Source organism: Raphanus sativus, chromosome 1 (genome assembly GCF_000801105.2).
Source record: "Raphanus sativus cultivar WK10039 chromosome 1, ASM80110v3, whole genome shotgun sequence".
Classification (NCBI taxonomy): Eukaryota; Viridiplantae; Streptophyta; class Magnoliopsida; order Brassicales; family Brassicaceae; genus Raphanus; species Raphanus sativus.
The window spans coordinates 10794119-10821536 of NC_079511.1; the positions used below are offsets into that span (position 1 = coordinate 10794119).

The 27418-nt window shown below is 35.3% G+C and overlaps 2 protein-coding genes and 2 long non-coding RNA genes across 7 annotated transcripts; all 4 read right to left on the reverse strand.

Annotated features, from left to right (window-relative positions):
- Window positions 1–1162: 1162 nt before the first annotated feature.
- LOC130512506 (uncharacterized) lies at window positions 1163–2246 on the reverse strand. The gene is made up of 4 exons (XR_008946047.1): window positions 2129–2246; window positions 1896–2031; window positions 1725–1827; window positions 1163–1620 (listed from the first exon to the last, which is right to left on the reverse strand). It is a non-coding gene; the product is annotated as an uncharacterized LOC130512506 (long non-coding RNA).
- Window positions 2247–3260: 1014 nt separating this feature from the next.
- LOC130512502 (uncharacterized) lies at window positions 3261–5445 on the reverse strand. Its single transcript, XR_008946041.1, has 2 exons — window positions 5039–5445; window positions 3261–3695 (listed from the first exon to the last, which is right to left on the reverse strand). It is a non-coding gene; the product is annotated as an uncharacterized LOC130512502 (long non-coding RNA).
- A 590-nt stretch (window positions 5446–6035) lies between these two features.
- On the reverse strand, window positions 6036–21576 carry LOC108836407 (uncharacterized). 4 transcript variants are annotated; one of them, XR_008946038.1, is made up of 13 exons: window positions 21354–21576; window positions 21176–21274; window positions 21000–21101; window positions 20774–20917; window positions 20558–20652; window positions 20354–20483; window positions 20168–20275; window positions 19970–20076; window positions 19843–19894; window positions 6808–6897; window positions 6642–6726; window positions 6492–6556; window positions 6038–6378 (listed from the first exon to the last, which is right to left on the reverse strand). XR_008946038.1 is itself a non-coding variant. In XM_018609568.2 (13 exons), exons 2-13 carry the CDS (start codon window positions 21185–21187, stop codon window positions 19158–19160), a joined length of 1074 nt encoding a protein of 357 aa, XP_018465070.2. In that variant the 5' UTR covers window positions 21188–21274; window positions 21354–21576; the 3' UTR covers window positions 18996–19157. The 4 variants fall into 4 exon arrangements, 1 of the variants encoding a protein (XP_018465070.2); XM_018609568.2 differs by lacking the exons at window positions 6038–6378; window positions 6492–6556; window positions 6642–6726; window positions 6808–6897 and adding exons at window positions 18996–19241; window positions 19345–19409; window positions 19502–19586; window positions 19688–19777; XR_008946037.1 differs by lacking the exons at window positions 6038–6378; window positions 6492–6556; window positions 6642–6726; window positions 6808–6897 and adding exons at window positions 19185–19241; window positions 19345–19409; window positions 19497–19586; window positions 19688–19777.
- Window positions 21577–25877: 4301 nt separating this feature from the next.
- LOC108831956 (glutathione S-transferase U13) lies at window positions 25878–26981 on the reverse strand. The gene is made up of 2 exons (XM_018605477.2): window positions 26594–26981; window positions 25878–26392 (listed from the first exon to the last, which is right to left on the reverse strand). Exons 1-2 carry the CDS (start codon window positions 26918–26920, stop codon window positions 26036–26038), a joined length of 684 nt encoding a protein of 227 aa, XP_018460979.2. The 5' UTR covers window positions 26921–26981; the 3' UTR covers window positions 25878–26035.
- Window positions 26982–27418: the final 437 nt, after the last annotated feature.

The following is a 27418-nucleotide window of genomic DNA, read 5'->3' on the forward strand; positions in this document are numbered from 1 at the left end:
TTTTTTTCAGTCGACATAAGAAAGTGTGACATGGCAGAATAGAAGGCTGTGATAAATAGATTATTTTAATGACGTGGACACCTTCCGCTTTGAGGATTAAGGACTTTTAGTATAGTACTGATTAGGATCGAAAGTTGTGTAATGTATACAAAGTTGGCTGTAAGTTTCTAAAATGTATGCAGTACTCCTGATACTGTCACACTAGATTGTGTAATAACAAAATGCAAGGCTTTGTGTGAATTATTTCAGTTCAGCCAAAAGCACAAATTCCATACCAGTGATCTAAACTCTTACTTTTTTTTTTGTTTTTAATTCAGCCAATCAAGTTACCACTAGTTCCAGCCTCAAAACTGAAAATGGTTGAAATAGTGTCAAAATTTTATCCTGAAAGCTAAGTGTTTACTGTCTGGCTACAAGTAAATGTGTTTCTTCTTTACTCTAAAAACAGTATGTACACCACACTTATTGCAAAAGGATTTTACTCTTTTATCTTAGAGACGTGTAAACACCTTATTAAGCCATTATCAAGAAGAAGAAGAAACAGATCTAGAAATAAGAAGATTCCAGCTTCTTAGCTCTGTCTCCTGCACTCTCAGCCTCTACATTGCCTTCCATGGCACAACTCTTCTCCTGCAACCACAAACACGACGTCGGTTTTTTTTTAATCATCCCCCAAATCCATTGACACATGATAAAACTATGTGAGATCCGATCCTGCTTGAGAATGTATTATTATGTTTTACCAGTAAACGCCACATGAAAGGAACACCATCTCTGACCTTGATCCTCTCTCTTACCACTTCTTTGGCTGCATAGATCAGAGCCAAGAGCGTTCTTTCATATATGCTAAAAACAATATAATTGTTTAATGAAAATGATTTTAAGAATCTACAAACAAAGCCGTACCAGTGGAGGATTGGCCTGTCTTTAGCAGCAGCAGGCACCACATTTCGTTGAAAACATCAATCTGTTCATCTGATGCCCCAATGATCTATTTTCAACCATCAAACAAGGCTGTTTTTGGGTGGCACTGTCGCTAGAAAATGACGCCAAAAGTATTATTTTCGTGAAAATATCCATTCATAATTCTTTTCTGTTATTACATTATATTATGATAGAAAGTTGTTGTAACGCCCCGACCCTTCCATTGTTAGATTATATAATCAGTTTCAACCTTTGGATCAAAGTTTATATGTCAAGCTTACACGTTCTGAGTTGGCTGTTAGTTTGTACGATGTATGCACTCCTGATATTCTCATTCATGATTGTGTAATAACAAACCTACCAATAGAAAAAGGGCTGTTTACTGTCACAATGGAGCCATGCATGATAATAGAATTGCAGATTGTGTCCATATAGCAATATTGAATATCAATCTGTTAAGCTAGAACATAAAGATCACATATTACGTATCACACCCGGTACTTTCGTTGGTGTTCTTCTTTTAATGTCAATGTGATCAACCTTACGATCAGACAAGGCTGTTTCTGAGAAATTAACAGCAACAATGAACAAACCAATCTCTTCATATATAAGCCCTTCCTTGTGTAACCTCACAAATGCCTCGGTGACAGCTTTTGTTTGCTCATTCATTGTTAAACACTCTCGGGATCTATCAAACTATCAATATGTCAAGGTGCCACGACAAATACCAGTTTCCCATGTTAAAAGTCAAAAAAACCAACTGATCATTCAATACAGTATATAAATAGTGCATGGCTAACCTGATCAGTCAACGAGCTGTAAGGAGTTTGAGGCGGTCTCAAAACCTTTGAGAGCACCTCTTACATCCAAACGCAATAACAAACCGATAGCATTGAGATATACCTATATAGTTGGAGACATTTGAGTTTTGGATTATAGTAAGTAAAAACCATAAAAGTTCCAATCATTACTTCGGGAGGAACAGCGTGTCGTTTTCCAACTCTTTCCAGATGTGATTATCATAGATCTCCTCTACTTTACTCATTGGTGACCCTCCTTCCAAGTTCCAAGTAACAGAGAGCAACATGCCAACAATTGTGTGTATACCTGAAAGTTTTAAACAGCGACTCTAGATGATAAGAGAAGAGCTTAATAAAGTTTCAAAATCTTTTTCGAAAGGACTCTGTTTCCGAAATGGATCGACCTCGTAAAAGATTGGTAATAAAGGACGAGCTAGCGATGATCTCAGATCACAGAGCTTGGCTAATTCTTCAAGGCACCAGTAAGACTTGTCATAGCCAGGGGATAAGACAGCGACAAAAAGACACTGATCCTCCATAGCCTCCACGAGACTGGGACCGAGCTCCTGATTCTTGCGTTCCACGTCACCCTTCCATACCTGGACCTGTGCCTTGATGAGCGCTACATAGAGACGATTCGTGAAACTGTGGCTTCTGTCTCTTTGGAAACTGAGGAATATGTCCCACTCGAACCTCCAACAAGGATCAGAAACAGCGCTGGTCTTCCAAGGAAAGAGATATAGTTTTTGTGCTTCAGCACACGCAACCGCTTTTATTTACTTTTCAGAAGGTGGAAGTTGTAAAAAACAACGGACATGGCTCTTCTCCAAACCGGAAACGCAACGCAGATACGTATGTAATGTAAATCTAAACGGCATACATTGTTAATCTTCGGTCTGTGATACAACAGCCATATTAAGTATGCCGTTAATGTAAATCTAAACGGCATACATTATTAACCGGAGCACTAGAATTTTGTTCCAAAACCCACATCATGACATTTGTGATAGACTGATAGTGTTATCTGTACATCACCAACCAAATTCAAACTTAAATTATGTATGTTGAACATTTCCTAAATTCATTAAATAATTGACATAGTTTTTATAAATTAATTTGGAAGGAAAACATATATATGAATATAATAAATATTATTTGATTTTTTCAATTAAAAAAAAAATATTATTTGATTTTTATTCATCATTATTTAAACTACCTTCTATAGCTAATATTTTTGGTTATAAATAGATCCACCACAAAAAATACATAAACATATTAAAACAAAATTAAAAGTATATAAGAGAGAAAATAACAAAAATAATAAAATAAAATAAAATAAAAAACCATAACTGGTCATCTCTGCTGATGAAAGGGTTGGGATTGTAATTTTTATTATCAGTGTTCTATTCACGCTGTGAAAGTCTATTTACGATAACTGCATTTCCTGCAAAGAAATGAAAACAATTTTTACCCAAAAAAAAGAGTGGTGAAGCTGATGGCTGATTTGTCATGTTCAGTTTGTTGTGTGCTACTCGATTTTCTAATGTAAAGATTTTGCATCCGATAAAAATATGAGAATATATGTGGCAACACACAAACATACATGTGAAACGAATAACCATAGAAAAAGCAAAAAAAAAAAACACGATATATGTATAACAAAGTTTTATAATCCGATCAGTTGCTAGATACGGGTTGACAGTCCTCGGAGCTTGTGCACGTCGTTGGTGAGCCGTTGATGTATTGGCAGACTTTGGTGGTAATACACCTATAAACAATACATTTTCCCGAGCTGCATGGCTGACAGAGAGAAGACAAGTATCCTCCTGGAAGATGACCATGATCAGTACGATAACTGGTCGCCATGTTTTTAAAAAGTTTTCCCGCCCCCGCAACGTATTGATCTGCTCGGTTCCATCTCCACTTTGGAGCTTCTGTTGTCATCTCCTTCCAATTTCATCCTTGTATCTTCTGCACCACCCATAAAAATCACACTTCAGTTATAGCATCAATCATACATATGAGTCCAACTTACACCCAAACTTAGTTCAAAAGTATAAAATTGCCACATCACTTTGTATATTATTAGTTGGTTTCTTTCGTACTCATGCACATATATAAATATTTTAAATATATATATATATATATATATATATTAAAATAAGCAATTATAGGTTAATTTCAATTTTAAATTATTTTATAATTTATGTGTATAACTTATTAATAATATTGTTTTTTAATATACATGTTATTTTAGTATGAAAATAATCTAGTTAGTTTGCTTTTCATCTTGGTATATCTCTCTGAATTCAAATATTATACTTTTGTTCTAAATAAATTAAATTTTTGACTAAATTTTTACATTTAGATGGGTTGTTCTCCTAGATATGTGAATATATTTTAATAATAATGTGTATAGCATTATATATATTGTTTTGAAAATCAAATAGAAAATAAGTTAAAAATGAGTTCAATTCAAAACTACATGAATATAAAAATAATATTTGAAATATCATGCATATATATTTACAAAATATATAAATTGTAACAATTATTTAATATCTTATTTAGTTATAAATATGTAGTATCCGTAATTTATGTATATAAAAATATATAAAATATTACTATAAAAAATATTTTTTATTTTTTTATCTAGTCCTTTTCTTTTTAATATATGCCCTATATCATTGTTCATTTCATTTTTTCAGAGGACATAGTAAAATCTTCATCAAAATCCAAAATTACAAATAAAATAATTTAATTGATATTTGTATACAATAAAAGCAATTGAGATTCACGATAACAAAAAAAAAATACAAAGGAGATACAGATTCGACATTGAGAAAGATGATAGTAAAAGCTGAAAACTTAACTTATTAATTAGAATACAAAACAAAACAGTTCTAATCATATAATTAAAAATAAAAGAAAAAATAAATAAAAGATATTTGCTACACTTCACAAAAATAACTTAGATACTTTTAAGATATGGATTTTAAAGAAATAACTTAGATACTTTAAGATATGGATTCTATAAAAGTTAAAAAAGAATTGATCAAAATGTTTAAAATCTTTAATAGAAAATAATTTATTTTTCTATTGATCTTAACAGAAAATGATTATATACGCCCTCATATCTGAAACTGAATATGGTAAAAAGAGATGCAGGTAGATATGATTTTCTCAAAATACATAATAAATCTAACGAAAAATGTATGTGACAACTTGTGCCTGGATCAGATCTTTTAATGTTATCAACATACGTCTTTTACTAATAATAAACCATAAATAGATAAAGAAAAGAAAAAGCTCACTAAGTTTACGGATCTCAGTCTGAGCACCAAATGCGTGATCCATATTAAGCAACACCACCAGGAGAAGAAGAGATAGCATCAAAGAAACTATAGACGACGACATCTTTAATAACTCACAAGTCTCTCTTGTACTGATATAATCACTATATATGACTCGCAATGATACGTTTATTTATAGTATAGAGAGGTAGAGATAAGAGAGAATTAAAACATACGGTAGAGACTTAATTAAACCTAAAAGAAGAAGAAGAAGGTGGTCGAGATAAGAAAGAGAGTGCTGAAGCTGTAGTCGACTGAGTTGTCACTAGTTGGTTTTGGGTTTAAGTGGTCACCATGCTATAGTAAACTCGGTCAAGTTGTCACTAGGAAACATTATGGGATAAGATACGTTTAAAAGAGAGACAAAGACCAAGTCTCGAATTCTCAAACGCACGGCCGTATATGCAAAAAAGGAGTGAACCATATTCACTTTGAATGTTCCGCAGGAAAAAAAGGTATCCATATTTTGGCTGGCACTGTCGCTAGAAAATGACGCCAGAAGTATTATTTTCGTGAAAATATCCATTCCCAGTGGACAATTCTGTTCCGTTAATACATTTAGTTACGACGGAAGTTATGTAATGTATGCAAAGTTGGCTACTTGGCTGTAAGTTTGTAAAATGTATGCACTCCTGATACTGTCTCACTGGATTGTGTAATACTAATAACAATATGCAAGGCTTTGTGCGAATTATTTCAGTTCAGCCAAAAGCACATATTCCATACCAGCGATCTAAACTCTTTTTTTTTTAATTCAGCCAATCAAGTTACCACTAGTTCCAGCCTCAAAACTGAAAATGGTTGAAATAGTGTCAAAATTTTATCCTGAAAGCTAAGTGTTTACTGTCTGGCTACAAGTAAAAGTGTTTCTTCTTTACTTTAAAAAACAGTATGTACACCCAGGGGCGAAGCCAGACATTTTGTTTAGTGGGTGCACTATCTTTAATAAAAGAGAAAAGGTAGAAAGGAGGCAGTCGAACCTGGGTTCCTCTGGGTGCACAACTTCACTTTTCCATCTGATCTAACAGATTTTCTTTGTTATTTGTAACGAAACTAAACTATTTATAAATATTATGGGTGCACAGGACCCCATAGTGGGCTGCCTGGCTTCGCCCCTGTGTACACCACACTTATTCCAAAAGGATTTTACTCTTTTATCTTAGAGACGTGTAAACACCTTATTAAGCCATTATCAAGAAGAAGAAGAAGAAACAGATCTAGAAATAAGAAGATTCCAGCTTCTTAACTCTGTCTCCTGCACTTTCAGCCTCTACATTGCCTTCCATGGCACAACTCTTCTCCTGCAACCAAAAACACGACGTCGGCTTTTTTTTTATCATCACCCAAATCCATTGACACATGGTATAACTATGTGAGATCCGATCCTGCTTGAGAATGTATTATTATGTTTTACCAGTAAACGCCACATGAAAGGAACACCATCTCTGACATTGATCCTTTCTCTTATCACTTCTTTGGCTTGCATACATCAGAGCCAAAAGCGTTCATTGTTATATACTAATTGTTTAATGAAAATGATTTTAAGACTACAAACAAGCCATACCAGTCTTGGATTAGCCTGTCTTTAGCAGCAGCAGGCACCACATTCCGTTGAAAACATCAATCTGTTCATGTGATGCCCCAATGGTCTATTATAAAAATCATCAAACAGAATCAATTGTGTTTGATCCAGAGAGTTTTTGAGTTACTAGATGGAGATTTGTTTTTACCTTATAACCAAAGGCGTTAAAATCTGAACCAAGCAGTTCTAGAGCCTGTTTGTAGTTACCCCTTCCGTATTCACACACAGCTTCTCCGAGCTAATAAGAAAGAAAACAAGACTGATATTGAGGAGTTGTAAGAACAGAGAAGAAGGTCAAAAATAATTTTTTGAAGATACGCATATTTTAAATCAGATTTTGATATAAATCAACTTTAAATTATTGTTTTGATTTGAAATATGTATATAAAATTTAAATTTTATTTTATGATTATTTTAAACAAAACAATATTTTAGGTAATTAGATTAGTCCATTTTGTATATTTTAAAACTGATATAATGAATTTCTAATTTTATTAATAACATAAGCCATTACTTTTTTCTTTTTGACATACTTTTATCCATGTTTCAAAATATTAATTTTTTGCATTAGTTTTCTATGAATTATTATTAATTTTATGATATTGTTTTTGAAAATTGAACTCTTAAATTTTATATTTGACTAAACTAAATAGGTAATAATACTGTTTTTAAAAATTATTTTATATAATATAATATTTATGTTTCAGTTTGTGTTTTTATTTTCACCATAAAGAATTGTAAATATAGTGACAAAATTATAAATAAAAAGAAATATAGAAAGAAAGTTGTTTAATTTATTGTAAAAACAAGGGCTAAATGTTTAAATGAAAAGAAGTATTAAATATGTTATTCATGTTTCCGAACAATTCTCATTTGTTATTAATTTATTGAAAATATAATGGCTAAATGTGTAAATAAAAGAAAGTACACATCTCTACTATCCATGTTTCCAAACATATCTCATTTATCTACTATCATTATTTTCAAACAATTCAATTGTGTACTTCAACTTTAATAATATAGATATACTTAAAGGTATAACTAGATTTTAATTCGCACATTTGTGTGGATATTTTTCCATATTATAATTGTAATTGATATTTATTAAAAATATTTTAAATATATAATTTTCATTTTAGTATCATATAAGTGTAACTCTATAATATTATTGTTTATATTTCTTATTTGGTGTTATTAATATATAATAATTTGTTTAATACATTTTACTTTGTTATTAATATTTCTTACTTACTAATATAGTTTCGAGTTAGATATAAATAAAATAACAATATGAAATAATCAAATAGTTAACCTTCTTCAAAATATGTTTTTTTCTTTAATTTATACATTTGCTATAGTACACTTTTAAAATTTATTTATTTATATTATAGAAAAAATATGTTTAAGATGATTTAAATTTACATGTTGTGTTTGAAAAGTATACATTAACAATATATTGTTTTAGTATTTCACGAGATTTATAAGTAAAAATTTTTTTGTTTAAATAACATAGCCTTATTATTTTAGTAAATTTTATACATATTAGCATCTATGATACTATTTTTAGTAAATTTACTGATATATGATATTTCTAATCATATTTATTTTAATTTTAATTTTTAGCTAAGATTTCAAAATATTAGATTGCTTTAATTTTTACAACATATATAGTTTGTTTTTCCGTGGTGCATTTCAAAAAGTTATTCTTTATTATCTATGATTTTATCTTTTGTAAAATTTGAAATATTATTATTTTGAGTTTGAATATTTATTTTCCAAATTTTATATTTTTTCAAGGAAAATTTGAAAAATTATACAACTACTTTTGAGTTTGGAAGATTACATGAATTTTGAATTTGTTTTTGTTACTACATTAATAAATTAAAAAAATATTTGAATTTGGTAATATTTTCTACAAAACTTTCAACAGATTTCATTATAATTAATAAAATGTTTTTAAGTAAGAGTATGTAAAACATTGAGGGCGAAGCCAGTGCTTACGGCGGCTAAACGCCTTAAGACAAGAGAAATAATTTATCAGCGACGAAGCTCAGCCAGACGCGATTTCAGATCTAAAAAAAGAAAGTGGATAGTCAGTTTAAACTACTAAAACACTCTACGGCATGAGAAAGAAACAAGATTCGTCGTAAGAGGAGAGATTACCGGCAGCGTTTACGATAGTTCATGATGGAATACGACAACGACGGAAGAAATCAGAGATTCGTCTTCGAGATCGCCTTTAACGACCCTAGGATTTCGAGAAATCGTGAAAAGGTAAAAAAAGTATTTATATGTCCGGTAAATGATCCGGTTAGGTTTAAAAGTACATTGGTAAAACTAAAGTTTTGGTTCTGTATGGACGACTTCCATGTAAGTCTTCTAGTTTAAATTATTCACAAGATGACTTTCCTATAAGTCGTCTAGACCCTAAACATAACCCTTAAAATAATTTAACTAACTAAACACTACATAAAATCAAATTAAACTTGAAAAGTATTTGCTATACACAGAAATAAATACATATGGATAAAAAAAATTATTTTCAAAAAAATATTTAAGCTTTCCAAGATCTAACTCTAAGAAAACATACAATACTACAACATATGTTGGTCAAACCCTAAACCAAAGAATATCATGATTCACTACTTTCACTCATCTATATCGAAAACAATTCAGTTTTATTATATTTTAACTTATATCACTTAAAAGTGTTTATAATTACATAATTTTAATTTTTCACTTATAAAAATATTTTTTTACAAAATTTATAAATTATTTTTAAGATCAACTATATCAGACGATTTCCATGTACGTCATCTAGACGACTTACAATATCTCATAAGATTTTCTGGGACTATATCGTAAAAATGATTTCTCATTTTTTGTTTGGTCTTGTTGCTGAAATTTCACAAGGCTTTTACGTTAGTTTATATTTGATTCAAGTTTTAATATAGTTTTGCAATCAAATTTTGAGAAATATCCGGCAAATCCCCAAAATAAATACTAATACGTATTTATATAGAATCAAACGCTCAGGTACTCCTGCCCGAAAAAAAAGAGCTGAGATACTCCTGCCCGAAACTGCCCGGATTTTGAAAATCATTTATCTTTATTTTTACACGAAAATTTATAAAAAGACAACGAAACCAAGAGAAACTTCAATAATTACAACTCTACCTAGGACTATCCAAACCCGGGCCCAGAACCGACCCAAACAAATAGGATATCCACTTCCAGAAATTGAATTCCCTAATACGTTTCCCCTCTCTCCCCATATTGGTTGATTGAAAAGACACCGTCTCTCACTAAAAGTAACTCAATTCGACTTATCTGAAAACCCTACTCAATTCGAATCCTCAATCGACAATCAAAAACACAAATCATGATGAATCCAGACGTTACGAAGGCAAAAGAAGACGGCTCGAGTAGTGTAGTAGGAGATGAAGCAAACCCAAGGATTATCGAGAAACCTGTCGGCCTCCCAGGAACCGACCAAAGTCCCAGAGATGCAAATGAAAGCGAAGACAATGCCAGTGGAAATGGAAAAGGGGAAGAGGAAGAATCAAGTAAGAAAAATGAAGGGGAGGAATCAAGAGAAGTAGACGAAGGAGAAAAAGAGAAGGAAGTCATAGACGAAGGAGAAAAAGAGAAGGAAGCCGGGGAAAGAAGGAGATGAAGAGAAGGAAGTCGGAGACGAAGGAGATGAAGAGAAGGAAGTCGGAGACGAAATAGAGCCCCGAAGAAACGACGAAGAAGCTGATGAAAGGGAGATAATTCTATTTGGACGACATCATGAAACTGAGTCGCATGCAGATGATTCGGTAAGTATTGAAATTGAAAACTTTTACATAGATGATTTGAAAGATTAGATAAGTGTGGAAAACTAAGTGGAATTTAGAGTTAGTGATTGATGAACTAAGTCGAAGTTTGTGAAACTATATGTTGATGGTTGTAAGATGTCGTACGTGATCCGGTTCTCACTTGAGTGCAGGTTGTAGATGACGAAGAAAAGGGCATGCTACCGAAACTACACTTTCCTTCAAGCCAATATCAAAAGTCTTTAAAGCTTTCAGGAAAATGTTACATTGACTCGGCGATAAGAACTATTCAAACGATCCTGAAAGCGAAGGAGGTGGAATGGTTCATAGAGCACCCACAATTCCAGCATTTCTTCCATATTAAAAACCGAAAGCAGAAGTGGATGGGAATGTGGGTTCTCGTTTTGCGATCAGCTTGTGTTGCGAAGAAGCATGAGTTATGGTTTGTCGTTAATGGCGTCGCAATCCGATATTCTCTCAGAGAATTAGGACTCATTTCTGGACTATACTGCCATGAGTATCCCCCCAACCATGAGAGGTTGGGTGGTACAACATTCATGAACAAGTATTTTGGAGGAAAAAGGGTAACATACGCTGACCTGGAGAAGCAGATGTTGGCGATGAAATCAAAGCCATCTGAGGATCGTAAGAAGATGGCCGTTCTGTTCTTCTTAGCCAGCATCCTTGTCGGAGGCCGAAAGAGTGGTGAGGGAGCATCACCTGTGGACAGTTTCTTCCTGAGTGTTGTTGATGACCTAGATGCGTGTGTAACGTTCCCTTGGGGGCGGTATGCATTCGAACATAACTTGAAGGATGTCTCTACCTTTTTGGAAAAATGCGACGGGCTTGCGCCGACGAGTTGGGTTTTTACAAGCTTTCTTATCTCTCTGGAGGTATTCTCAAGCTCTCTTCAACATAGTTGTTTAATTGATGTTAATGTCTTTTTGTTGTGTGTTGGTAGTTGTTGGCCTTTGAGGCAATTCCAAGCTTGAGGAACCATTTCCGAGAAGATGTGAATGGTGCAAATAGTAGTTGCCCGCGGATGTGCAAGATGCAGTACAAACGGAAAAGTGGAACCAAGGAATTCAGTCTGAAAGCTGTGAACGATAAATTGGTAATAATACAAAGGTAATTGATGTTTTATGTGGAGTCGAATTGAGGAGAAGAGACTTATGAGACTTATGAAAACTTGGTGAAACTAAGGTAATTAGTATTTTTGTGTTTTTACCACAGGATATTGAGAGTATCTTGGTAGCAACAGCAGCTGAGGAGGAACTTCTGGAAACCATAGGAATGGACAAGGAGAGTTGTTGGGCCGATGACGCCGATGATGCAGCAGTTGATGGTTGGAAGAAGATAATACGGAAAGGGAAGAAACAAGTTTTCTTTGAAGAACAGTTCCGCATGGATTTAGAGTCTCGCACAGGTCAGATTGAAGGTCCCACCAATCCTATCGGAGGACCATCGAATAATGCACAATCTGGTCAGGCTAATGCTGATTCGGTGGAGGTTAGTGGAACTACTCTTGGAGCTGAGGCTTTAAAAGCTATGGAAGGTCGGCTTATGAATGCAGTCAGAGATGCAGTTCGAGATGCTATGAAGGGAGTGAATGAAAAAGTCACTTTATTGTCTACGCAGCTAGGTCTGCTAGAAGAGGAAGTGAAAAGTCTTAGGTTGAGTGTTCCCGGAAGTGACAATCCGGCGGTCCAAGATGATGGTGATGGTGAGTCGGAAGAAGAGGATGGTAGTGACAATAACGAGCCGGAGGAAGAGGATGGTGGTGACAATAACGAGCCGGAGGAAGAGGATGGTGGTGACAATAACGAGCCGGAGGAAGAGGACAATAATGTTGAAGATGCCATTCTCGAAATTTCAAAGGATGTACAGAGGGAATATGGTGATGTTGACTTGGATGATGATGATGCGGAGATGTATGCACATGCTGCGGAGGTCGAAAAAAAATTAATGTCTGTAAACACGAAAAAAAAGAGGTCGAGAAAAGATGATGGGAAAGAAACAGTTCCAGTGAAAAAGGTTAAGTTGGTTGGTGAAACTGTGAGGAGTTCCATTCAGCTAAGAAGCAAGGCAGCAGCGAAGGAGGCAGAAGCTGAGAAGGAGGCAGCAGCTAAGGCAGCAGGTAAGAAGAAGGCAGCAGCTAAGAAGAAGGCAGCAGCTAAGGCAGAAGGTAAGAAGAAGGCAGCAGGTAAGAAGAAGGCGGCGGCTAAGAAGAAGCCGAAGACAAAAAAAAAGTAGGTAAGAAGACGGAGTGAATTCCCAGTATGTGGTTGTTTTAATGTGGATGAACTCGAATTATTCGGTCTGTATGACTTTTAAATTCCCGTGACTTTCTTGTTTGATGTTGAAGACTGGTATTTAAGACTTATGTTATATATTGGGAGAATAGGGAAACTTTAGTAAGTTTCACTTGCAACTTAGTGTAACTTCGTGAATTTATGATATTTCGTAGATCGTGAAGGAGGGAGAATAGGGAAACTTTAGTAAGTTTCACTTGCAACTTAGTGTAACTTCGTGAATTTATGATATTTCGTAGATCGTGAAGGAGGGAGAATAGGGAAACTTTAGTAAGTTTCACTTGCAACTTAGTGTAACTTCGTGAATTTATGATATTTCGTAGATCGTGAAGGAAGGAGGGAGAATAGGGAAACTTTAGTAAGTTTCACTTGCAACTTAGTGTAACTTAAGTAAATCCGAAGAGTCTAGGTAAATCAGACAACAACAAGGGAACATAATCTCAAGCAAACAACAACAACAGATAGTAGACTAATGTCATGGACCGGACGCATCTCATGGAGTGGTGGGATTCTGACGGGTTAGATTATACTTCAGTTCAGCAATCTCTGCAGCCATCGCATCCACGCGCTTCCTTAACATTTCAACCTCTTCCTGGACTCCGAAGACCCATGGTTGACGGAAATGGAAGCCATCATTCTAGACGTAAAACGGGAATGTATCAGAATCCGAAAGTATCAATAAAAAATCTGGGCATTATCTATAAATTACCTCATAATTTTTGCAAGTGAAGTATTTTCTCCCCGGTAAAGTATCAAAATCGGTTTTATACTTCAGGTTCCGAGCCACCTCGTTGATGATTGTCCCCCCACAAGGGCATCTGGTAGGAATCCCACACCCGGCATCCGCCACGCAGCCAAGCATGTTGATGTCTCTCTTCAAAGCCTTCATCTGGCTATACTCCTCGTCTGGATGAGTCATGATTTTGAGTAACCTAGATCTAGAAATAAGAGCGACCGATTGTAGAGAGAGATCTAGAGAGAGATTGAATAGTAGAGAGAGAGATTGGCTGAGGTAAATGGCGAAAACATTAAAAATAATGGGTTTAATACACCTCTACGTCGCCTCCGCATCGATTTTGTGGAAAGTCAAAATTCGAAAAAATGGGCGGGAATTTTTTCGTGTAGGATTTTCGTGCTTATAGTTTCACTTAGTTTGTAGTTATACAAAAACCTTTAAAGTTTTACTTTTCTGATTTTTCCGATTTTGTTGGTTTTACTGTACTTAGATGATTGATTTTATGGTTACACCTGATATATTCTATTTTCTATCAACGTTTTAGATGTGTTCATGCATGATAAAATTTGATTTTGTGACATATGTATCTTTTCTAATCCCACGAGGTAGTGTTTACAAAAAACATAGCTAACAATGATGTATTCTCTTCCCATTCGACAGAACATTGTTAACATTTCGTAAAGTATCAAAATCGTGACATTGTTAGCTAACATAGCTAAAAACATAGCTAACATTGATGTATTCGGATTTCTCAACATAGCTAAAAACATAGCTAAAAACATAGTCATCAACTAACGAAGAGTCGAAAGGTTACATAACGAAAGTTTCACCAAGTTTTACAATCATAAAACGAAATCACTTTAATCAGGTTTCACTAAGGTTCACATTCATATAACACTTCAGTTCCTTCAGTTCCCTCAGGTCCCTCAGTTCCTTCAGTTCCCTCAGGTCCCTCAGTTCCTTCAGCTCCTTCAGCTCCTTCAGCTCCTTCAGCTCCTTCAGCTCCTTCAGCTCCTTCAGCTCCTTCAGTTCCTTCATTTCCTTCAGCTCCTTCAGTTCCTTCAGGACCCTGCGAGCAGTTGAAATAGCTAGCCAGACCCCTATTCGGGATATACTTATTAGGACGGGGACGGGGACGGGGCCGACTTTCTCCCGCCGAAGGATGCCTTTTTTCCTGATGTCTTCCTTTTTTTTTCTTGTAGTCTGGAGGTAGAGGACACTTCGCCGCCGCGACTTCTTTTGGAACCAGCCAATGAGTTATATGAGGGACTGGATATATAGTCCTTCGATACGCTTTCGCCCATGTTGTAATGAAGTAATAATTCGAGATGAAATCGTACATGTCACTCAACTGTAATGGTTTATCATGCTCCAAACACTTAATGATAGCTCTTATTGCATGTCTACATGGGTATTTATCTATATCAAACTTCCTGCAACTGCACGTCTTCTGTTGCAAATCCACAGAATAAGTCTTCCCGTATTCTCCAATAACACTGTATTCAAGCTGAAAACTGTTCAATACAGTCACTGAAAGTTTTGAACCTTTCGGTGTTCTCTTATGCAATTTGTTCTCCACCAAAGGAACCAATTTTCGAGATGACGGTCCTTCTGCTGCATCCTTCCTATGTCTGTTGAACCACTCAGACATTTTATCAATAACTGTATCAAGCATAGGCAATAAAGACATCCTTCGCGCCTTTTCAAATAGCGCATTCAAAGACTCCGCACAATTAGAGGTGTCTATGTTGTACCTAGCACCGGGGAAATGACACTTCGCCCACCGTTTGACTTCGACACTTTTATCAAGATACCTAGCACACGATGGATACCTCTCCCTAAAATCGTCATACAGCTTTTTAAACTCATGCTCTGAATAAAGACATGCAACTTTTCGGAATTGTAGTGCAACCTCGTCCCTGCCTTGATTGACATGAGCTTTCACATTGTGCGATAGATGCCAGATACAATACCCATGTTTAGACATCGGATACACTTCACCAACAGCTTTTATCAGACTTGGATTTCTGTCTGAAACAAACACCAATTCCGTCGAATCCGGTATAACAGTTTTCAGCAGCGTGAAAAACCACTTCCAGCTTTCGTTTTTCTCCCCATCAACCACAGCAAAAGCTATTGGATAATGGTGAAGGTTTGGATCCTGAGCCGTGGCAATAATTAAACAACCACCTTCAACAGTCTTCAGGAAAGTTGCATCCACAGTGATGACTTTCCTCATGTATTCAAACCCTTCAATGGAGGCTCCCAACGCAACAAATAGGTATCTGAACCGGTTGTTTTTATCCACTACCAAACTTGTTTTTGTATCCGGGTTCACCTTCTCTAACATATACAAATAAGCAGGCAATATTATATATCCCTTCTCCGGATCACCACGAATATCCGCAACAGCTTGTTTTTTTCCTCTCAAACATGTCGTATACGACACTTCCACACCCAGTTTCCTTTGCACCAGACCGACCAGGATTTTCGCTGTTGGTGTCTCATATAGTCCCGGATAATCCTTGTGCACTATAGCTGCAACACATCTTGGTGTAACTTTCCTTTTCTTTCCAGTACTTGAAGTTACGCGAGAGCATGAATGCATATTCCTGTATGTTCTAATCGAGAACGCTTCAGATTTATCTATCTTTGTTGCTCTCACACTCCATTTACAACCTTCATCTGCTCCCCGACATTTTACCACATATCGACCCCTGTCCGAGTTGCAAATACTGATTCCGAAACAGATCTCTTGTGATGCTCTATCAATAATATCTTTCACAGCTTCTTTACTCTCAAATTCTTGAAACAACTGAAGACCCAAACCATCTTCCCACTCTTTAACCACTGGTTTTTCTTTTGCAACACGTGGGAGCTCAACATAGTACGAACTAGGACGAACACCCATAGAGTTATCCACGTCGCCCTCACTGTCCACGCCCCCTTCCCCGGCTTCTCCATTAACAACATTAATGCCCCTTTCCTCGGCTTCTCCATTAACAACATTAATGCCCCTTTCCTCGGCTTCTCCATTAACAACATTAATGCCCCTTTCCTCGGCTTCTCCATTAACAACATTAATGCCCCTTTCCTCGGCTTTTCCATTTATAACAACATTCTCCACCCGTTCAGCCCCCGGCAGATATAGTTCTGCTTCTTCAATGCGAGGAAATAGAGTGAGTGCACCCGGATTACCTTCAACTTCGGGTAATCCACTCGCAAGCTCACTATAGTTCCCACCATATGAGCTTTCTTTCTCAACTACTGATTGTTGCTCCATTTCTTCGATGACTTCTACATGCAAAATACTTCTTCTTCCCTCTTTATCCACTGATGTCAGATACACATACACATCTTCATCATCCAAAATATATGATTGCCTCTTAGGTTCTACTACCAGTGGAATGTAACTCAGATTCATCCTCTTTAAACACGGATCTATCCTCTTCTTCTTGCATATCCTCTCCTTCAAACAGGAATAAGTGATCTCATCCAATGATGATGTCTTAAAGGATATACCATACAAACGACCATCGCTTGGAATCCATTCATAATCATCTCCTGATTTCGCATATTGTCCATCATAGTCAAAGTGTATGTTTGTAGAAGAATAACCCATTATCTGTTGTAACAAATAAAAAATATACAATTGAAGTTTATCTTACTTATACAGTTTTGCTATTATAGTCCTACTAATTTATACTTGTTTACACTTTTTCACAACAGTAAAGTTTCACCTATTTACACTTTTATAGTCTACTAGTTTCACCCTTTTCATTCCGGATTTCAGTTTTGATTCGCGACATTTCTTGTTCATCATCCAATTCCATAATAAACACACCATACAGCTCTCAATTGACAACACAAAGACCCATATATTCGAAATCTACTGTCTAAAAATCCAACCTAACGACCCGCATTGACTTCATTCATTCGATACAGAGAAAGACAATGCTTTACCTGAACTTTATCTGACCTGGGTTGGGTGTCAATTTCAGCACCCAAGCGAGCCGCAATCTCCTTTACAATTGAAACTCACTCAATGATCGCTCTAGCTTTCATTCGCTTTCTTCGTCAATCGTCCGTCGAGAGAGAGACTCGAATTAGGGAGGAGAGAGAAAAATTAAAACTAATTAAGAAAATGAGAAAATCCACCTGGACAGGAGAGAGAGAGAGATAAACCGCGCTTTTTTTTTATTGGTCAAGTAAATGAGCGTTTTTATTGGTCAAGTAGAGAGGGTTTTCATTGGTCAAGTAGAGAGGGGCACTTTCGACTTTAACCATCGGGTTGAAGAGTATGAAAACAAATAAGAGTATGGCAGATTACATGAGAGTATAGTAGATCACTTTTTGCCTCATTAAGAGTACCTGAGCACTCGACTCATTTATATACTGTCAGTGCCATGCGATAGTGTTAAATAAAGAAAGTTTCGCCTACGGCAACAAAAAAAAGTTAAAGATCAAAGGCATCATCTATTACCATCATAGAACAACAAGCATTTGTAATTAAGAATACATTGGTTTCCTAACTAACAAACAATGTAAACAATTTCTAACTGTTAAAGAACTAGAATAATTAGTTTCAAGAAAAAAAGAACTAAAATAATTAGATATTAGTTCTGAATCCATTTTTGAAATATTGAAAAAGTAAAGTTGATAAAATAATTTTATCTTTGTTCGATTATGGCATAAAATATTTAATTTATTTACTTTATCTTAAAATTAGCTATAAAAATCTCATTAATATTTTTTTAATTATAAAATCTTGTAATATAGTTCCTATTTTGTTTGTTAGTTTAATTATTTATATGTTTTCTCTATTATAATACATATTATTTTCTTATCATTGAAATTTTTATGATTCGCTTTTACATAGCCTTACAAAGAAAATTTTACATTTTAAAACTAGATTAAACTAAAAATAAAATTCGAAAGAAAAAGCAAGTGTCACTAAGAGACAATATTGCAAAAAACTATACACGTTCAAAATGATAAGATACTTCTATAATTTTAAGAGAGACAAAAAGACCAAGACTCGAATTCTCGAATAGACGGGCTGTATGTGTAAAAAGGAGTGGACCATATACACGTTGAAAATTCTATCTGAAAAGATCCATATTTTGGCCTCTGCTTATGGCTGGCAGGCACTGTCGCTAGAGAAAACGCCGCCAGATCTATTATTTTTTCGTGGTAATATCCGTTTCCAGCTAACAATTTATTTATATTATTACATTATGATCGAGAGTTGTGTTGCTAGTTTATGTAATCAGTTCAACCTTTTGATTAAATTTGGCCGTTAGTTTGTAAAATGTATGCGTGCACTCATGATACTGTCACACTTGATTGTGTAATAGCAAACCTACCAATAGGAAAAACGGCTGTTTATCGTTATAATGGAGCCAAGCATGGTAATAGAATTGCAGATTGTGACCATGAGATAGATATTTTAAGCTATAATATATATTAAGATCACATATGGATTTACACAAAACTTATAGCCACAAGTAAAAGTGCTTCTTCTTTACTTTGAAACAGAGTGTACACCAGACTTATTCCAAAGGATTTTACTCTTTTATCTTAGACACTTGTAAACACCTTATTGATTTATTATCAAGAAGCAACAGCAGAGTTAAAAATAAGAAGATTCCAGCTTCTTAGCTCTATCTCTTGCACTCTCAGCCTCTGCATTGCCTTCCATGTCATAACTCTTCTCCTGCAACCACAAACACGACATGTTTTTTTCTCATCAGCAAAATCCATTGACACATGACAAGACTATGTGAGATCCTGCTTGAGAATGCATCATTATATTTTACCAGCAAACGCCACATGAAAGGAACACCATCTCTGACTTCGATCCTCTCTCTTATCACTTTTTTGGCTGCATAGATCAGAGCCAAGAGCGTTCATTGTTAATACTAAAAAGGATAATTATTTAACGAAACTGATTAAAGACTCTACAACAAACCTTACCAGTCTTGGATTGGCCTGTCTTTAGCAGCAGCTGGCACCACATTTCGTTGAAAACATCAATCTGTTCATCTGATGCCCCAATGATCTATTTTCAACCATCAAACAATTATAAACAAAAAAAACATAAAATCAATTGGGTCTAAACCAGAGAGTATTTGAGTTACTAGACTGAGTTTTTTTTTTTACCTTATAACCAAAGGCGTTAAAATCTGAACCAAGTAGTTCTAGAGACTGTTTGTAGTTACCCCTTCCGTATTCACATACAGCTTCTCCGAGCTAATAAGAAAGAAAACAAGAATCATATTAAGGAGTTGTAAGAATCAAAAACGGGAGGAACAAACCTGAATCCCTTTCTGCATCACTTGTTGTTTCTTCTTGTTCATCTTTGATAGTCTGCAAGAACAACCCAGGTTCACAACCAATCTGGTATCAGTAAGAAACTGTAGACTAACATAAATTCACCCTAACCGGAGCTTCAGACCCTCGAGTAATTCATGAGCCCTTGAAGTCTCCCCAGCCTTGGCTAATGCCCAAACTATCAATATGTCAAGGTGCCATGACATATACCAGTTCTCCTAATATGTTAAAAACCAACTGATCAGTCCACATATCAATAAAACCAATTGAACAAAGGAACACATATCATCCCACTAGTGCATGGTTAACCTGATCAGTCAATCGAGCTGCAAGTAGTTTGAGACGGTCTTCAAACGAACCTTTAAGAGCATCTCTTACATCCAAACGCAATAACAAACCGATAGCATTGAGATAAACCTAGTATAGATGCAGACATTTGAGTATTGGATAGAGGGAAGTAAAATCATAAAAGTTCCCAATCCAAGAGAAGATTACTTCGGGAGGAACAGCATCATCTTTCTCCAACTCTTTCCAGATGTGGTTATCATAAATCTCCTCTACTGTACTCATTGGTGACCCTCCTTCCAAATAACAGAGAGCAACATGCCACCAGTTATGTGTATACCTGACAATTTTATACATGTTTTGAGAGAAAAAGTAGTGTTTATAATATGTGAGAGCCATCAGTAAATGCTTTACAAAAAGGAAGAGCAAGAGCGCCAAGATTCTGCGAGTTCTTCCATGAACTCCACTGCTTCCTTAAAGTGACATTCATGTTGAAGAACATGACAACTCTGCAACAAACAAACAAACAAAAAAAAGTAAAATAGTTAAAGAATACAGAGTAATAAGTCTGACATGGAAACTGAGAAAGAAAAGAGATGCAAAAAATGTTGAATTGTTTGAGAAACTCACACAGTGATGTGCCCATGCGTCTTCTTTGTTAATCTCATAGCCTTTTCTGGAAGCTGCTGCAGCTTCTTCCATTCGACCAAGTTCTAACAATGGGAACGCAAGCATAGCGTGTATGTAACTTTCTTCTTGATTCACAGGTAGAACCTACAAATATTGAGCAGATACAACCAAATTTAACAACCTTAGACCGTGAATATGTTCATTCACTGTGAACTTAAGTACTTACTTGCTGAACAAGACTCAAAAAGGGAGCAGGCTGTCCCATGTAGAAGCACAAAACCTGAGCTCTCTTCAGAGAAGCCAGATCCTTGGGGAATCTTTTAAGTAGCTACAAAAACAAACCACAATTTAGATTCAAACAAAGGACTCATAATGTTTCAGGTAAGTGAGAAACCAACAAACCTCAGTGTGCATTTCAAGAGCCAAGTCATCATCCCTGTCCTCGGAGATCAAGTAACAAACAGCCTCAAAAACAGCTTTCTCATACGGTGTAGATTGTTCCTGAAGAAAAACGAATTTATACTTAAAAAAAAAAGAAACAGAACTAGAAAGCAGTGGATATACATATATAAAGACGCACAAGATTGGATCTTGCAGCTTCAACATAGGTATTAGCTTTGGAATGATCCGATGAGGAAAGGTAATGAGCAGCTAAAACGTTGCCCAAAACACAGTCTTTATCGTAGAGTGGTGCTTCTAGAATCACTTTCCAGTTCCTACCGTAACTAAGAACCTGAAAAAAAAAGAAACACGATCAAAACAAGAGATCAAATTACAAAGATCGAAACTTTAAGCACCACAAGCCAGAGAATGATAGAACCGTATTTTATAAACTACGGATTACTGAATATTGTAAATAATAAAATTGATAAAATTATACCAAAGAGTAAGAAAAATATGATACAACTGCAGAGGCGAGATATTATCTCTTTCCTTAACTCAAAATACGTCCCGTAGTGCGACGGTTCGATAACGTAATGAGTCCCAGGATACAACTGCAAACAATCTTCTGAATTTGCGTCACTCTATCAGAAGCCTGGCGAAACTAGTTTTGTATTGTACTCTCAGACACAAAATAAAATAAAATAAATATTCAAGTGGGAGCATTTTTCGATCTTATACATCATATATACCTTTTCTATAATGACAAGCACCTTTAAATAGAAACAAAAGAATGAGAGTCATAAGTCACACAATTATGACAAACCGTTACGTTATGGTTTTACCAAGTCAAACGTAAGTGGTGTTATGGAGCATTAAGCCACATCAATTATCATTATGAAAAACATATTTTCATTGACCTCTTGACTGTAACTTACTAGCAAATATATTAATATCTTTGACCAATCAAAGCTAATTTGTTTTGCTGTGGGTTTACATTTTTATATTTAAACAAATATAAAAGATAACATGAATATGATTTAAACCATAAGTTATTAGACACAAGTCTATCTAATATATTTAAATCCAAATTCAAACCCAATATCCAATGTGTACATTTAAGTCACACATTTTATTACTCCATTTCTCATTCAAATGAACTCTATTTTTGACATATGAATACACTACTTCATAGTGTTTGTCAAACATTCAGTTATCCTGATGAACGTCTTCATCCGGAAACTTACCGAAAATGGTCTAAAACCATCTCGTCAAAAAACGAGTTCCAACAATCCCCCACATGAATAGAAATGACTCTAGACACTAGACGACTCGACAGACTTGACTTTCTAGACAAGACTCGACAAGACTCAACTAAGGACTTTTGAGAGTACAAACGAGAAATTCACTGCATGATGAGGTGGTAGCAATTTTTCAGCCTTGAACCAGTCATTGTTAATAGCTATCGGATTTACTCGGCCAGGAGGTGGCCATGATGTCTTGAACCTCCCGGGCTTTGGTGTAAACCTAGACAATAGCCAAAACACAGTTTCATTCTCTCACAAAACCAATTTCTCTATTGTGTTCATTTTGGCCGTGAACATTCCTGGTAATCATGAGTGAACTTTAGAGAATATAGCCATTTTATTCTCCTAGAAACGGCCCCATTTCACACCCACAAGGTGATTTGCCATTAGTTTTGTTTAGAGGAGTATCATGTACTACTCCATTCATATCTCAAAACAATTGGCACAAATCATTAAAAGCAAATGCTTATCCTCTATTCCTTACATGTAGCACTGTTTAATCATCCTAGGAACTGGGTATAGACCGAAGTCTTACAGTGCTTTGGGCAGATTTAGTTTGACTTAGTTGTCTCCTTGAACCTATTTCTTGGGATCTCCAATCTGATAAGTAGAGTTACCGCCAAACCTCATCTTAGTTCATAGGCTAAACCCATTCCTCTTGATGATATTACAATTTGATCTCATGACACACCTTTAATAACAGGATCCTAGGTTGTCATCACAATGAACATAATCTCTTAAGATTAGTCTAGATCAATTGTTTAATGATTTTTGTCATCTTTTTTCTTTCAAGATACAATCAACCATTATTCATAAAACTCAGTGTACAACACTAGTTTTTTTTTAATTCATAGTTTGATAACTATCGCTAAGTTTATTTGGTCTCTTGCCAATGACTTTATTTGGTAAGCAAAGCTTCCCCCACATTTCTTGAGATAGCTCAAAACTATGTATATTTACATTTAACATCTCTTAAGAGTTTAGAAAGTTAATCTACAACTCCTTTAGATTTAAATGAATAATAAAAAACAATTTCAAAATTGTTACAATTTTCTTTAGAATGTATTTCATTCTCAGAAAATCACTTTTTAGATACAACTATTTTCATAGTTCTCTCAAGTTGATTTATAAATCTAACTTGTATATATTTTGAATTAATTTTCCAAAACATATTTTTGCTTTCAGCAATTATACATATCATTATATGATATTGTTTGTACCATCAAAACCACCATTTTTTATGGTTATTTTCAAGCATATTGTCTTTAGAAACTACAATACACATGTCAGTTTCAGTCATATTTATCTGAACATTCTCATTGGTTTTGCATGGTCAACCTTTTTAAAAGGTGCATTAAAGCATTCACGAAATACAAATGTTTTGAACAATATCAACAAACATTTTATTTCTTAAGGCAAATGATTTATATGTGGCAGACCTCTCCCAAATTTTATTTGGGGCGTCGACTCACGAAATCTATTTCCATCCATACAACTTGATCTCAAAAGATCAAAAAATGTTATTTACGACTATGGTTTCACCATATTTTTGAAACTTGAATCAGTTTTTTTTTTCTCATGGTCATCCATGCTTAATAACTCAATTAAGTTATCCCAAAATCTGAAAAAGAAATCAAAAACGTTAAACCATTCTTGATAATTAAAGCAAAATAATTATCATTTACCAAGTCAAAGCAACCATTAACCAAGTAAAAAAAACGTTTACCAAACGTTACAAAATCTATATTAGCTTTATGAAAGCTAAAAGACAATGAATCCTGCAATTCACAAGCAAGCATAAAAAATGCAGAAAATGATTTATAATGAAAATTTCCACAAATCCTGCAAAACAGATAATGTAAGCGAGAATAAGAGATACTTCAAGCAGCACAGAAAAATATATTAAAACATGGACGATGACAATCTGATGGAAAAAAAAATTTGATCTCCATCAATATATTTCTCCAATTCAGATTCCATTCCGGCATCTTTAACCTGTCCTTACAAAAAAAATACTTTTTACAATAATCAGTCCGGTTAGTGCAAAGCAATAAACAGATATTTTGAGTTAAGACTGATAGAACCGTATTTTATAAACTACGGATTACTGAATATTGTAAATAATAAAATTGATAAAATTATACCAAAGAGTAAGAAAAATATGATACAACTGCAGAGGCGAGATATTATCTCTTTCCTTAACTCAAAATACGTCCCGTAGTGCGACGGTTCGATAACGTAATGAGTCCCAGGATACAACTGCAAACAATCTTCTGAATTTGCGTCACTCTATCAGAAGCCTGGCGAAACTAGTTTTGTATTGTACTCTCAGACACAAAATAAAATAAAATAAATATTCAAGTGGGAGCATTTTTCGATCTTATACATCATATATACCTTTTCTATAATGACAAGCACCTTTAAATAGAAACAAAAGAATGAGAGTCATAAGTCACACAATTATGACAAACCGTTACGTTATGGTTTTACCAAGTCAAACGTAAGTGGTGTTATGGAGCATTAAGCCACATCAATTATCATTATGAAAAACATATTTTCATTGACCTCTTGACTGTAACTTACTAGCAAATATATTAATATCTTTGACCAATCAAAGCTAATTTGTTTTGCTGTGGGTTTACATTTTTATATTTAAACAAATATAAAAGATAACATGAATATGATTTAAACCATAAGTTATTAGACACAAGTCTATCTAATATATTTAAATCCAAATTCAAACCCAATATCCAATGTGTACATTTAAGTCACACATTTTATTACTCCATTTCTCATTCAAATGAACTCTATTTTTGACATATGAATACACTACTTCATAGTGTTTGTCAAACATTCAGTTATCCTGATGAACGTCTTCATCCGGAAACTTACCGAAAATGGTCTAAAACCATCTCGTCAAAAAACGAGTTCCAACAGAGAAACCACATCAGAAGAGGAAACCTGAAGAAAGTAGGAGTCAATTGCGTTGATGCAATAATCGGAAGAAGCATTGACCTCATAACCCCACCGGACACATCTCTGTGGCTTCTCCATTTCACTGAAGAAAACAGAGCTTCTTGTCGCTGAAAACTTGTGACTTTCTTACACGAACTGTTTCGTTTTTTTTTTTTTTTGAGAGAGAGAGAGACAATCAAAACATGAAGGAGACAGCGAGATTTGCATTATACTTGTCGTCATCAGTCCTTCGAGTAACACGAGTTCGTTCGTCTCTTGCGGATCAGTTGACGTGTTGCATTTTTTGGTTTTTCTCTCCACTTTTTTGGATAAACTCTTTATCCGTTCACTCAACAGGTTAGGTGGGATTCTAAAACCGAACCAGACATTAAAACGGTTGAATTTACCGTTTTCAGTATCAGATTCACACTGCTAATGCTATGATAAGTTAAATGATCATATCAAATAAAATTTTATCACATTAGATGAAAGAACAAAGACAAAGTTTCGGCACATACGGAAAACTTATAAAAAGAAAAAAAGTTCTCAAAGACGACAAAACATCATTCATTCATTATTTCATCCCATTTAATATTTTGCATAAACATAAACAACCATATCACTCAACACCAAACTTCTTCTTCGCAAATGCAATGAACTCTTCCACGGTAGGCATGTAAGGCTTGACAGCTTCATGGGCCCTAAACTTCTCGGCCCACTGGATCAACCCAGGTGTCGTTTCTTCCCGGAGAAATTTGACGCCGGAAAACGCCTCGATCACAGAGACTGGTCCCAAGATGGTCCCACAAGCTATGTCGAGGAAGTTAATGTCCTCTCCTCCAAAGAACCCTAACCCTTTGCTGCCCTTCTGAAACGCCTCTTCAAGCATCGCCAAACACTCCATCAGCTTCCCCGCCGCCGCCATCCTCCCTTCGTCGTCTTTTGCTCCTCCCACCGCATCCAACGATCCAAAGATCTGATGAAAAAAAAGTTCCAAACTTTTTAATACACACATACCAAAACACATCGTAACCAGTAAATCGGATCTCAATCCAGACAGATCTAAGCTTCTAATTCAACTCCAAACATATAAAGCCTCAACCTTTGATACGCAAAAACAGAGCATGTGTAATAAAAAAACAGAGGACCATGGAGTTCGATCTAAAGTCGTGTGTACCTTGTCGTCAACGAAGAGAGCCCAGAAGCGAGCGTTGGCCCGTTCGTAAGGGTGAGAAGGAAGGATGGAAGGACCAGAGGACCAAGCTTCATCGACGTACTGAACGATGTTGAGTGACTCGCAGATGGAAACATCGCCGTGGATGAGAACAGGGACTTTCTTGAAGATGGGGTTGGACTTGAGGAGGAGTTCGCTCTTTGCGTTGAGAACATCAGGTTCGTCCAAGTACTCGTACTTGACTGATTTCAAGTGTAGAGCCACTCGAGCCCTAAGGGCATAAGGGCTCGACCAAGAACCTAGGAGCTTCACCGTATCATTCTGAGCCATCTTTTTTTTTTTTTTTTTTCTTATGGCTTTTTATCGATCTAAAAGTGATATTTCACTTGCGTGAGTGTGTGTATGTATATAATAGCGTGAGTTGATGAGACTTGAGAGAGGAGGAAAAGAATAAACAAATGAAATAAGGAGACGTGTTTCTCGTTGGTATGCCACATGGCAGGTGAGTCAAACCTGGTGTTCTTCGTACATATTTGATTTTTCTATTACTTTACCAACCAAATAATAGTCTGATGGCTTTAGATGTTTAGCAGATATTATATTTTACTCACGCTTGATTAAGTTTAAGAATTAGGACTATTCGTCGAATATCGATGACCACTGCAACAAAGATATATGTGGCTAGTGGTCCATTGAGATGAATCATAAGCATATAATATATATATATATATATATATATAGCAAAATCCATCTCAATCTATAGATAGCAAATAAAATGATTAGTCAGCCAGAAGCGAATATCCCATCAAGCCTGCCTTGAAGGGTAGC

Bases quoted from the DNA above. Each gene is read 5' to 3' on its own strand.
- LOC108836407 (XM_018609568.2), bottom strand. The intron at 20,276-20,353 runs GTAATCTTCTCT...CATCTATACTAG, and splicing joins ATGATGCTGTTCCTCCCGAA to GTTTATCTCAATGCTATCGG. The intron at 19,410-19,501 runs GTAAGGTTTGTT...TGATCTATGCAG, and splicing joins GACAGGCCAATCCAAGACTG to CCAAAAAAGTGATAAGAGAG.
- LOC108831956 (XM_018605477.2), bottom strand. From the start codon at position 26,920: ATGGCTCAGAATGATACGGTGAAGCTCCTAGGTTCTTGGTCGAGCCCT. The intron at 26,393-26,593 runs GTACACACGACT...TTTTTTCATCAG, and splicing joins CTCTCTTCGTTGACGACAAG to ATCTTTGGATCGTTGGATGC.